This window comes from Phacochoerus africanus, chromosome 6, assembly GCF_016906955.1.
Source record: "Phacochoerus africanus isolate WHEZ1 chromosome 6, ROS_Pafr_v1, whole genome shotgun sequence".
NCBI lineage: Eukaryota > Metazoa > Chordata > Mammalia > Artiodactyla > Suidae > Phacochoerus > Phacochoerus africanus.
Genome location: NC_062549.1, coordinates 4658124 through 4671549, shown reverse-complemented (window position 1 = coordinate 4671549; position 13426 = coordinate 4658124). Strand labels below are relative to the sequence as shown.

General features: G+C 53.3%; 1 protein-coding gene across 1 annotated transcript in view; it reads right to left on the bottom strand.

The window, feature by feature from the left end:
* Positions 1-233: 233 nt before the first annotated feature.
* Positions 234-13426, bottom strand: part of FAM135B (family with sequence similarity 135 member B) — a 175055-nt gene continuing 161862 nt past the window's right edge. The window contains exons 13-19 of the mRNA XM_047782921.1: positions 12736-12902; positions 8474-8565; positions 5394-5491; positions 4025-4176; positions 2875-2985; positions 876-989; positions 234-458 (exon numbers count right to left, since the gene is read on the bottom strand). Of these exons, the coding sequence (XP_047638877.1) occupies positions 253-458; positions 876-989; positions 2875-2985; positions 4025-4176; positions 5394-5491; positions 8474-8565; positions 12736-12902 (940 nt within the window). The 3' untranslated portion in view covers positions 234-252. The remainder of the gene's footprint in view (positions 459-875; positions 990-2874; positions 2986-4024; positions 4177-5393; positions 5492-8473; positions 8566-12735; positions 12903-13426) is intronic.

Below are 13426 nucleotides of genomic sequence, written 5' to 3'. Positions count from 1 at the left end.
GAGACTCCAGGCGGCTAGACGGGTCCGGGCAAAGTCTGTTGTCTCTTACACCACTGCTTCAGCTTCCCCAGGTCTCCCAAATGAAAGCACCTCGAAGGGTCACCACCCCACCCTCCACCCATCCCTCGGCGCCCTCCTCTCCCGAGCTCCACCCTGGAATGACAGAGGTCTAGAAAAGCACAGCTCAGCCAGAGCTCTCAGGGATCTGAAAGGGTTCTGGCCAGCGCCCCCAGGCCCGCTCCCTCCGCGCCGCTACTTGAAGTAGTTGAGTCCCGCCACCAAGAAGAACTTCTCCAGGAAGAGCTCGGAGTCCAGCACAGCGATGTGAGCCGCGCGGCCAATCAGGGTGTTGGCAGTGTTGGGCAAGGCATGGAACACGTTGTGTCGAATCAAAGTGCAGTCCTTGGCGTCCACCAGGGGGCGCAGGAGGTTGTTGATCATCTCTGCGTACACGGGTCCTGCAGCGGGGAGGGGGACCGGGAGGGCAGAGAACATCGGATGTGCCCACGGGGCAGTCACCTTCCTCCCTTCCTGCTGCGTTTTACTGTTTGTGTTTTTTAGCTCAATGAATTGTATTACATTTATAGTTGTACAAGGATCGTCAGAACCCAATTTTATAGCATTTCCTTCTGCTTTTTACATCAAAGTCAGGAGAAGAAGAAGAAGGAGGGAGGGGGGAGGGGAGGAGGAGACGGAGGCGGGAGAAGGAGCAGAAGATGGGGGAGGAGGAGGAAGAGGAGGAAGAAGGGGGAGGAGGAGGGGGGAGGGGAAAGAGGGAGGGAGGGGGGAGGGGAGGAAGGACAAAGAGGGCGAACAAGATGAAGAAAGAGGAGAGAAAAGCAAAGCAAACAAGAAAGCCAAAAAAGGTGGCTCACCTGTGTGTCTGTCCTTGAGGGCAGTTTTACACATTTCGATCCTGGCTGAATGAAAGGGCACGTAGCGGTCTTGGGGAGAAGCAACCAGCACGACGTTTTTAAAATACTGCAGACCTGCAAGAAGCCAGTGGGTGTTTTATCACCCGGGTGGTTTCGACGCACAGCTCTGCTCGGCACACATTTCCCCACCTCGCCCCGGAGAGAGGAAAGGGGAGGCAACCCCAGACACACTAGTGCGGTCACTGCATGCGGCCCTCCTGGTCTGGAGGACCTTCTAGTCTGGGAGCTGGAAGAGGATTTGCCTGTCAGAGGGAAGGTGATGGTTTTGTCCTCAGCAGCCAAGGACGCTAAGGAGACACGGGGCTCACTACTCTCCACCGTGAGAGATAAGCAACACGTAAGTAACAAAAAAGCTGAGAGTTCCCTGGCGGCTCAGTGGGTTAAGGCGTCGTCACTGCTGTGGCTGGTGTGACTGCTGTGGCGTGGGTTCAATCCTGCATGCCACAAGAGTGGCCGGAAAAAAAAAAAAGCCCTTCTGGAGTTCCCATGGTGGCCTAGCGGTGACAAGCCTGACTAGTATCCATGAGACCGCAGGTTCCATCCTTGGCCCCACTCAGTGGGTTAAGGATGTGACGTTGCCGTGACTGGTTGTGTAGGTCTCAGATGCAGCTCGGATCTGGGTGGCTGTGGTGTAGGCCGGCCACTGCAGCTCTGCTTTGACCCCTCGTCTGGGAATTTCCATATGCCTCGGGTGTGGCCCTAAAAAGACTAAAAAAAAAAAAAAAAGAAAAAGGCGCTTTTATACCGAGGAGCCCACAAGGAAGTAAGCTGAGCGCTTTGCTCCTCTTCTCAACCCCATGGCTTCTGTCACTGCAGCCCTGGTCATGTCACCAGATCCTGTCTCCCTGAGTGCAGTCTCACCTCCCTGGCATCAGTGTCATGCACCAAGGCAGAGGGACCTGCCAAATTAAGCATCACAGCCTCTTCCTTCAGTTCCTGGAGTCCGTCACGGATCTCCAGGCGCTGTGGACACCCAGGTCCTCCATCAGACCGGACCACCCTTAGCCTGGTGCCCCTGCAGGGGTCGCACAAGTGTCTTCTCGCCCGGGACCACACGCTGGGGACCGGCCAGCCTTGGTGATGCCAGATACAGGGCAAGGGGCACATAAAGACCAGCCCTTAACCTCCTTCTGGGTAACTCTGTGCAGCCACGCCATCCCCCAAGCTCCCGGTGGGTGGGGACCGCCAGGCTCTCTGGGGTGACCCCACCTCACCTGCTCTGCTCCCCTCACCTCCCCGTGGGGGACACTACCCTGCGGGCTCAATGGAGCACAGAGACACAAGCGGGTAGGGGATCCAAGGCCTCCATCAGCCCAGGGCTCTGCCAGACTCACATTCAGGGAGGCAGAGATTTCATCAGAGTTGGTGGAAGACGTGGACCACGGGGCTGACCGGGGCCAGGCCAGCTCGCTCAGCAGGACTGAGCAGGACAGCAGGTCAGGCTCTCTGGCCCCTTGGTGGACATGAGGTCACTGCTGTGCTCCCCTCACTCCCAGGACAGGGAACGCCTGCGTGTGCTTCCCTTACGGAGCATGGGGGAAGGGGGCTCTCAGAGCTGCCGGGCAACCCTCTGCCCCATCAACAGCAACAGCATCTCCCTGCCCTGTCCGGAGGCAGCTCTGCCCCGGGGTGGAGGAGCCGGGAGGTGGCACAGACCTGGGGCCTCCAAAGCTTGGTGGGAACGGGGGGCTGCAGGTCTGCTCTAGGGACGACACGGCACACGCCCGGCACTCCGTGGGGAGGTGGTCCGGGAGCAGCTGCGATTTCAGGCAGCCGCTGGCCGCTCGGCGAGTGGAGGAGGCTGTGACACTGCACATACCGCCCGAGCAGCCCCTTCTACGAGTGAGGTCCCGTAGCGGGGAAACTAACTGGGGTCTCAGGCACTGGATCTCCGGCCCGCTCGCACCCCTGCCTCGGGGCTGCAAAGGAAGCCACTCGCCTGTTTTTTGGCTTAGTTGGTAGAGGAAACACTTGCGCAGATCGGCATTATCCCTGAAGGTCAGCTGCAAGAGGGACCCGGATTTCTTCAGTTTCTGCATGAGCCACAAGCCTAGAACGACAAAAACATACGTACAGATACGCGTGCGTGCGTGTTTGTACACATGCATATATCCACACACACACACACACACAGATGTCCACAAGTGGACATGTCTACAGACAAGCATCTATACGTATATACACGTATGTGTGTGTTTTATACATGTTTCCAGACAGGCATGTATGTATATACAAACACACACACATATATTTATATACCATACACGTATCCAGATCCGTACACAAACAAAATACATTGACGCCTCAGCCTCATTTTACAAAAAAAGCAACCAAGTAGCATAGAGATTAAATGTCGTGGCCAGCGTCTTCCTCGAGTCTCTGGGTTAGAACGTAATCATAGGTGTGTCGTGAAAAGACATGATTCAAAGCCCACTGCTGTGGACCGAGCGTGTGTCCCCAAGATGCCTGTGTGGAAAACTAAACCCGTGCACGTGAGGGTACTTGAAGGTGGGGCCTTTGGGGGTGATTAGGTCATAAGGGGGGAGCCCTCTCGAGTGGCATTAGTGCCCTTGTAGAGGGGGCGTGGAAGGGGCTCCCTCCCCTCCCCGCCGTGTGGATACAGTGTGAAGACAGCCATCTGTGAGCTGGGAGGTGAGGCCTCACCAGAGGACCCCACATCTGCCAGGGCTTTGATCCTGGGCTCTCCAGCCTCCAGAAGGGTGAGAAATAGATGTCTGTTGTTTATCCAGCCCCTGGTCTATGGCAGTTGCTCCAGCAGCTTGAGCGGACTGAGATGCCCACACTCCCTCCCGCACACCCTTCATCTCCTCGTCTTCTCCAGTCGGAGCCCCAGGGCATCAGCTGTTTATTCACAGAAAGCTGAAGAGACCTTGGCAGACAGCTCATCCCATCTCAACAGGCTCCCAAACGAAAGAGCATCCTTCTGAGCCTGGATCTCCTTCCTCCATCTCATGCTTCGAAGCGGCTCCAGAGCCACAAGCTTCCATCAGGGGGAGCACCTGTTTCTGGTCCATCTCCCCTCGGCCCCGCGTGAGCTCTGAGGGCTGACGGGCTGGGGAACGTCTTACCTGTACTGACCAGGGTACTGTTGTTGTACAGGGTCCCCAGGTGGGGCCCGGACAGCGACAGGAAGGTGTGGAGTTTGTTCAGATAGTACCGGAAGCGAGGCCGCGTGAGGACCGACCGGATGATGATGTTGCCAAGGGAGTGGCCAATGAAGCTGTTGAGAGACGGAGGTGGCCCACGTGAGGGGCCCTAGGAGGCCAGCTGCCTGCCAGGCAAGTGCTGCACAGGCAGCTCAGGGGCTGAGCCGACAGCCTCCAGCTCCCACGGGACTCAGGAGAACTGGCAGAGGGGTCTCCACCGGGTTCCTGAATGAACACTGCCACGCGAAGCCTGAGGTGGGGCTTTGCTGAAGGGAAGTTCTGTGCCCAGTGAGGTCAGGGCAAGTGTGGGCATCTTCCCAGCTTCGTGTTAGAGCAGCCCCACCCCCACCCGGGTCTCTACGGCTCCCTCGGGGCCTCTGGGGGTCCCTTTCTGGCATGCACTTCTGATCGTTGAACCCTCCTGGTCACTTCAGGGTCACATCGCAGCTCCTCAGCAGGGCTGGTGAGGCCCTAAGCTGACTTCCGCCTGCCTCTCAATTTGACCTCTCCCTCATTCACCCAGAACACAGCGGCTGAGCTGCCGCTCTCAGCCCGTGGTGCAGGCTCTGCCCCGGCCGGACTGCAGCCGGCAGATCCAGGCACCTGACACATCCTTGCTTTCCAATGAAATAGTTACTTCTTGAAAGCTTATCATATGAGAGGCTCGGCTCCCTCCCGCGTCTCCCGCGTGTCCTTTCATTTGTACCTCTAACCTCTGTTAGGCCTCTGAATCCTCATTTGTGAAATAAAGAAGTGACTGTTTATCTCCAAGAGCTAAAGGGGACAGGTCCACAACTGCGAGTGTGAAAAAGACACAAGCTGCTGACCATCCCCCAACCGCTTCGTCATGTCCCTGAGTTCCTAAGAGTGGAAGGACATACTTAGCACCGACTCAAGGCCTTTTATGGGGCACGTGACCCATCCTCCCAGGGCTGGCCCCACTTAGCAGATGGGGCAACGGAGGCTCAGAGCTGCAGAGCTTGTGAAAGGTGACACGGTGAAATCCAGACACAAGCGTGCGAGGGTTAGAAGAACAAGGGCGTAAAACCCAGGGATGTGCATTTAAGTCCCGTTCTCTTCCTACCAGGGGCACAAGGGGTGTCCCTCGTGCTGTGACAGATGCGTGTGTCACACAACCCCGGTGCTCACTTCTGCTCTGAAACTAAGCCGCTCCCTGAAAGGTCTCAGGTTCACTCATCCCAGGCTGGTATACAGAAGGCATCCTGCTGAGCTGGTACCTAGCAAACCTTTCAAACGGCAGCCCTCCCCCCAGCATGAACTTTCCTTTTACCTAATTCGCGCTATGGAGAGGTTGTACAGCTGGATGTGCTGGATGATCTCGTCCAGTAACCGATCCGTCATGGTGTCGAAATCCGCGAACGTGTCCGTCTGGAAGGAGACAGGGAAACGGGGGTTGGGGGAGGGGGTTGTGCAGGGCCGGGCTCTGGGCACAAGCCCATCTCCCTTGGTGAAACATCATGGCACATCCTGGGGGTGTGCTCACACCCAGGGTGAGGGCCGTGGATCAGGCTTCAACATCAAGAAAAGAAGCCCAGAGAGTTCCCGCTGTGGCACAAGGGGTTAAAGACTTGACTACAGCCACTCGGATCACTGTGGAGGTGCGGGTTCAATCCCCAGCCTGAACAAGTGGGTTACGGATCCAGCATTGTTGCACCTGTGGCGGCGTAGGTCGCAGCTGTGTCCTGGACTTGATCCTTGGCCCAGGAACATATGCCATGGGTGTGGCCATAAAAAAAAGCCAAAAAGAAAAGGAGCCCCATATTGAGGTGCTCAGAAGCAGCTCAGGGATGCTGAAGAATCCTGAGGTAGAAGGGTGAGAACTAAAGCGAACAGGGGGAGGTGATGGAGGAGAGCAGGGCGCATGCGTGTCTGCTGCACGCCAGGGCAGGGGGCGCCCAGGCCCACTGACGTCACTGTCCCCTCCACGGGGGAGGGACTAGACTCTGAGCCCCGCCCTCTCCCCCCGCACAGACTTTAGTCAGCACTTCGGGGCCACATCCAGAGGCTCTGAGACGGATCCTAAAGCCGTCTGTGCCTCAGGGAGGCCGGGCAGGGGATACAGGAGCATCAGGGGATGGGAAGAAGCTTCGCACGTGTCTTCACGTAGCTGCGAGGCACATGCGACATTTCCCCCCCTCCCTTGATGCAAGGTCAGCTGCAGGGGCGGACCTAAGGGAGACACACGGGCTAGGTTTGTGCAATTTCAGGGACTAACTTTCGGAAGCACAGATGCGACCCACAACGAGGAGATCTTTGCTTATCCGTGGACTCGTCCCACAATGTCACGGGCTGCCCAGAGCTGTGCTGAGCTCCAGCCACAACTGTGAGCAAGAGGGCTTGGGAGCATCCATGGGGTGTGAGGGGGGGGGGAGTTGGGATGAAGAGAAGTCCTTTCGGGCGCCTTGTCACCTGCCATTCAATGACCTTTGAGGCGCTAGAGGTCTGAAGCACACAGGTAGATTTCTTAGCGTCCCAGAAGAAGCCAGAACCGTGTCTGCAGACCACCCTCCAGCTCACAGGATCTGTGTGCTGGAATGTCCTTCCCAGTCTGAACCTGTGTCCTCCTAAGTCTTCACCGGGGATAACGTGGCCCTGGCATCAGTTTAAAGGCTAGATAAGATGACAGACACAGACGTGCCTGTGTGTTCATTATCCCCAGCCCGTCTTTCCTGAGCTGGCTATTATTTTTTCATAAAAAGGTTTTTTTTAAAATCAAATTTATTTTTATTAGGGTAGAGTTGATTCACAGTGTTAAATCAATTTCTGCTGTGCCACACAGTCACCCAGTCTCATCTATCTATCTTCTTTTTCTCATATTATTTGTCATTACGGTCTATCCCAAGAGACTGGATATGTCCCCTGTGCTATCCTACTGACCCGTATATTATTCTTTGAATGCAAATTATTAAATACACACTAATGGTTATGAGGTCTGGGCTGACCATGATGAGAAAGGCTCAGATGTCAGGAAATCCCAGACCAAGTGTTTTTCAAGGGATGTGCTGCATAGCTACCCCCTTAGGAGGTTTCCAACCTTTGAGGAATCATGACAGCATGGAATGGAACAGAGTCCTTCTTCTCTTGCGACCACCAGCTGCCCCCAGTTAGGCTACTTCTGTATAGACACAGGTCTACAGTCCTGATGGTACCCAGGCCAGATCCCGCTGCCTCGGGGGCTGCATCAGCAGATGTGCACACCCAGAAGGCGTCTCCCCAAAGAATCTCTGAGCGGATTCCCCTGCTAACAGCATCCCCTTGCTGCAGGGAAGCCCTCAGCACCAACGGGAAGCACACACCCGTGAGCGCTGTTCACTCACGGCCCTGCTCCCTCCCCGCAGTGTCCAGGGCCTCCAGAGTCTCTCCCTCCCTGAGGGCATGGGTTACCCTGGGCACATGCCCCAGCGGGGTGCTCCCGGGAAGTTGTTCCTGAAGAGCACGGATAACCGCATCAGGTCAGACTGACGACGGACACCCGGTCGCGTCTCTGAGCCTCTGTCCCCGGTCTGGGGCGGGCCGGGACCTCCGTCCTCCAGAGAACGGCTGTGGAGACTCAGAGAAGCCAGAGGCTCAGCGTGCTGGGCACACAGCTGGTGCCGAACCCATGCTTCTCCCTCTTCCGCACATTCAGAGCCTCACCCTGCAGAGCGCATGGGCGTGTGCACAGCAGGCGTCAAAGAAAAGGTGACAGGAGCAACCGCTAAGAGGAGGAATGAGACTGCACCTCACAGGGCTTGCTTCTTGCTTATTCTCTGTATGAGGCCCATCTTCGAGGGGCACAGGACCCTTGGGTTATAAGCCACGCTTGGCCTCAAACACGTGGCCTCATCCGTCTCAAGCCAATGGTGACGCTCCACCCAGGCCCCCCTCTTGATCACGGAATCTCTTCTATGTTGATACTCCCTGAGGGCTCCAGACCTTGAGGGGACAGAGGCCCCGCAGTTTACCTCTGCCCCTGACAGGATCGTGATGAGCTCCACCGGTTACACAGACACCAGTGACAACTGCACCCCCAGGACCGACCCACGGGTGTCCAATCGTTTATGCTCTGAGCTGTCACCCAACCTATGACCCATGAGGGTACAGGCCCGGTCACCTGACTCCCCTGTCCCCCTTCACTCCCTGTCCCCCTTCTTTTAATGCAAATTATGAAATAAACAGTAATGGTTATGAGGTCTGGCTTGACCTCCTCCCCAAAGAAAGTGGGCTCTTCAGACCCTCCGAGCGCCTGGCCAGTGCTCCCCGGCAAGGTCCCCTCCCATCGGTGTGGCCATAAACTCTTGTGGTGACTGTAGGAGGCGTGTCTAAGATATGAGTCGGGGTTCCTTCAGTTCGGATGGTTGGTGGTCATACCTGATTCTTTTCTGACATTAGGAAGTCCAGCTTTCCTCCAGGGAGCCCCAGTTCTATGAAGGTCTTTACCAGCCGCAGGTCTGCACTGTTCCCTGAAAACGGCAGATAACCCCGCAGACCCAGTTACTCCCTTAAAAGCTGACATCCAAGGAAGTCGTTTCTCGCTCTCTTCCCATTCCCCCCATTTCCCATTTTTTTTTCATTAAGGCAGTAATAGAAACGACTAGAATGTGTCCAACCCACCAGCCTCTGTGCTGCCTCTCCCCCTCCCCCCACAGGATTATTCTGGGATCTATAAATAGGTGAGCGCACATCCCCCCCCTCCCCTCCTGGCCCCGACCCATTCTTCCACAACCAATTCTGTCTTCCTCAGGGCCTTCCGCCAGCAGCGGCCCTCTCAGATAGCTTCCTTCATACAAAGACCATCCATTTCTGCCACTCGCACGTGGCCAGCAAGCCCCTCGGACAGGGCCGTCAAGGTGCAGTCATTTACAGCAGGGTGGCCCTCGGGAATCCGGGGCCAGGCAAGTGCCAGCTCCATGGGCACCAGGTGCCAGAGTGGCCATCGGGGCATAGGAACAAGAGCTTAAATACCTAAGCCTGCTGCTCCGAGCAGAGCACAAAGAACACAAAGAACTTGGAAAGTGGGTTTGCTATAAACAGAGGAAGCATCAGTCAGGTGTTGTTAGGCATAAATTTCATGCTGGCCACAGGGTTCAGCTGCAGCCTAATGAATTTTTTACATCTGCTCCTTCAGGGGATCCCTCTAGAGCTGAAAGTCAGACACTGCTTACAACTGACCTACTTAAGCATGTGACCACAGTTTCAATGCGGTTTGGACACTCTAAGTGGTCTGGTTTACTATCAATTTCAGATCATTCTTTATGAAACGACCAAGCGATTCCAAGGATGGTGAAAACGCCACACAGAATATGGCAGAACTAAAGACACTTGATAGAATCTTCCTGGGATTTAAGGACGATCCAATAGAAAGAAACACCACCTAGGACAGTGGCCAATCAGAGCACATGCCCTAGGATGGTGGCCAATCAGAGCACATGCCCAGACCTGCAGGGCTAGAATTATAAAATACTCATACTCTTTTAGAAAATGTTTCTATCTGGTATTAAGTTAGGTTTTATTCATTCTTTTCATTTCTTTTTCTTTTTCTTTTTTTCTTTTCATTTTTTTAGGGCCCCACCAGTGGCTGATGGAAGTTCCCAGGCTAGGGGTCGAATGGAAGCTGCAGCTGCTGGCCTTCACCATGGCCCCGGCAATGCCAGATCCATGATCCACTGATTGAGGCCAGGGATTGAACCCGTGTCCTCATGGATACTAGTTGGGTTCGTTTCCACTATGCCCCAAGGGGAACTCCTCATTCCTTTCATTTCTGACCATAAAAGTATACACTTTGGTCCTGACGTTCTTATTTAAAGCCACCTAATGATATCTAGGCCCTGGCTTTAAATATACATCCATATTTATATTTGTTTACATATATATATATATATATGTTTTATATATATACCCACGTATACACACACACACATACATGTGTGTTTATGTTTAGCATGAGGAGTCTATGTAAGGGATAACCATGGGCCCCTCTCCTCCACCTGCTAATGAGCAAGAAGGAACTTAATGCAACTTACAACTTTTTCAAAAGATATGATTTGATATGTTTTCAAATTAAGAACCCTTATAAGAAATCTCAGGCTTTTGGCGCAACATGAAGCGTTGTGCCAATTATCACCCGTTACCCATTCCTTCCATTCTCTGTTGATATAAACATATCCTCCAAAGTAGAATTTGAACAAACGGATCCTAGGGGCCTTGACTAGAGAAATCGCCTTCAAAAGACACCTACGCTTTATTATTGGCCGTCTTTTTGATGACATCACCCAGAAAGGATAACGCTGTGATTGACGGCTCGGTTTTCTGACATAACCTACAAGTGGTCGAACCTGCTCTACTCTGTAACATTCCTCTTCTCCCACTTACAGGATGGAAAGAACAACAGACTATGGCTGACCAGATTTCTTATTTTCCCAAAGATATTGAGAGGCTTGTCTCATTTTAACTTAGTATCACATAAGTAAGAGGTGCATCCTGGGCAGGTGAGGCATGGCACTCAGCTGTCCACAGATCCTGTGTTAAAAACACACAGGACAAGCAAAAAAGTCACTCTTTGTCTTTCTTGAAATCCTTCTGATGGGAAGCCCCGGCTGAGAACAAGCGTGCCCTCAATTCCTGAATGCCTTTTAAAAGAAATCGTGAGTCCCAAGTTCAAAGGCTTCTGCCAATGGGACGCAGACTTCAGCAAAATTATTTGCCTTATGATAATTTTTAGTACTACTCTTCATGTGTGGCTCGGTGTGTCGTATTTAATGTGTGGCAGGGATGCAGAATTTTTTTAATAAACATATTCAAAAGATATGCCCGTATCCATACAGATTTGGAAATCACAGTACAAGGTGTGTGGATACAGAATAATACGAGGACGGGAATGTGTGAACAGCTGAAACGTGGGGAACGCTGACGTCCGTGCAGAGAGAAGAGCTTGCTGGAAAGAACGCCCAGCGTGAGAAAGACACAGCGGTGTGAGACGGCCTCTGTCCCTCGAGATGCGAGTGAATTGGTCCAACTGGGAGAGGGCAGAGCACAAAGATAGGGAATGAGCCCAGGGAGGGTCAGACAGAAAGAACTTTCTGTGCTGGGCGTTTTCTGGGCTCGCTAAGATAGGAGTGTGTTTTATTTTCTGAGAGCTATGAAACATGTTTTCAGTAATGGAACAGCATGGCCAGAGATCGTGAGAGTTGAAGACAATGACTCAGGGCCGTGGATGAAGGTTTGGGTTGGGGAGGTGAGCGTGCTGGCAAAACGTGGAATCAGGAGTTCCCGTCGTGGCGCAGTGGTTAACGAATCCGACCAGGAACCATGAAGTTGCGGGTTCGGTCCCTGCCCTTGCTCAGTGGGTTAACGATCCAGCGTTGCCATGAGCTGCGGTGTAGGTTGCAGACGCGGCTCGGATCCCGCGTTGCTGTGGCTCTGGCGTAGGCCGGCAGCTACAGCTCTGATTAGACCCCTAGCCTGGGAACCTCCATATGCCGTGGGAGCGGCCCAAGAAATAGCAACAACAACAACAACAACAAAAAAGACAAAAGACAAAAAAAAAAACGTGGAATCAAGCCATGGGCTCTGGAGCCTGACAGCTGGCATCTGAATCCTGACCTGTGTGCATGAGCTGTGGGAAGTTACACACGTTCACGTGCTGCTCTCTTACGCAGTTTCCCCGTTTATAATAAACTCGGGCAATAACAGTAGCGACTCTGTCGGGCTGTCGTCAGAATCGCAACATGAATACAGTTAAGCGTCCAGGACGATCCCTGCCCCTGGCGAGTGACACACACACTCTGGTCTCCACTCCCACCACCACCACCACCACCACCACCTAGAAAAGGACGATCTACGGCTGGGTCCTCTGACACGTCACCAAACATGTCTGTTGACGTGGGGTCCTGGGAGGTGATGCATCAGCCAGAAGCTGATGCAGAGAATTAAACGCATCTGTCCCGAGAGTGAGGCGGATTGAGGATATTTCCAAGAGGGTGTCGTGAACGTGAAACACATCTCCAGTCCCTATCTGATTATTCTAAGAAGGATGTGGAAGTTCCCCTCGGGGCTCAGCAGTTAATAATCCCGACTAGGATCCATGAGGATGCAGGTTCGATCCCTGGCCTCACTCAGTGGGTTAAGGATCCGGTGTCATAGGTGGCAGATGTGGCTCCGATCTGGCATTGGCTGTGAGGTAGGCTGGCAGCTGTAGCTCTGATTAGACCCCTGGCCTGGGAACCTCCATATGCTGCAGGTGTGGCCCTAAAAAGCAAAAAAAAAAAAAAAAAAAAAGAAGAAGAAGAAGAAGAAGAAGAATGTGGCCACCGGTTTTGCTATTCATCACCGGTGAAGGCTTTTCCCTTCTCTGACCCTTGTTATGCATTAGATTTATTCATCCCATTCATTCTTTCATTGCATTCATTCATTCCTTTATGTATTTCACCCACTCAGCCTATTTTCTTTTTTTGTGCCAGAGAGATCTTTTCTTGGGGAACAAGGCTGTGCCATTTTCCTAGATTCAGCATACTTGCTATCATTCCATCGTGGCCAAGTGAACAGGTGTCAACGAGCCCTTGATGTATGTGAATTCGTGAGTACCATAATTTGGTACAGCTCAAAACTTTGAGGAGGAAACCTGCGGAACTCACCATCCAGGCCATGGACACAGACAACCAGGTGAATCCCATCTTCCAAATTTTCTTCCTCTTCCTCTGGTGGGAAATACGGTATGTCAGAAGCTAGTACAGATAAGTCACTGTACAGAAATCCATCAATCTTCAGCTCTTTTTTAAAGTTTTCTTTGGCCTGATAAAAACTGGAGAATACACGAATTAATCACAAGCCACGCTGTGTGTGCCATGCTGAACAGGAGATGAGCCGAGCTGGGATGCGGGAGTGACGAACAGCTGTAAGGAAGCATCTGTCACGCGGCAAAGGCTGAATCGGAGACCTCGTGGGAGATGCTGGAGAGGGAAGAAGCTTTGTTCTGAACAAGGAGGCAGGACAACACCCCAGGAAAACCAATAGCTCTGCTGCCTGGGGTTCTGCAGATCTCCGTGTGGTTCCTGCCTGGACTAGAACCTCTAAGAGTCCCTCCAGCTTCAGGAACCCCACACTCTTTCAGAGACACCCCAGGAGTGAAAGTTCATGACCCTGACCGCCATCTACTTCTCCAGCGTCATCTCTCAGCCTCCAAAAAGCATGCATCCCTCATGGTGCCCTGCGGGGATGATGCCTCTCGTCTCTGCCTCCCTCCGCGCCTCTGCATCGTCGGGTCTGTGTGTCTGAAAATGCCTCCCCCACCTGGTTATCGTGTTCTTTCCCAGTTATCTGACAAGG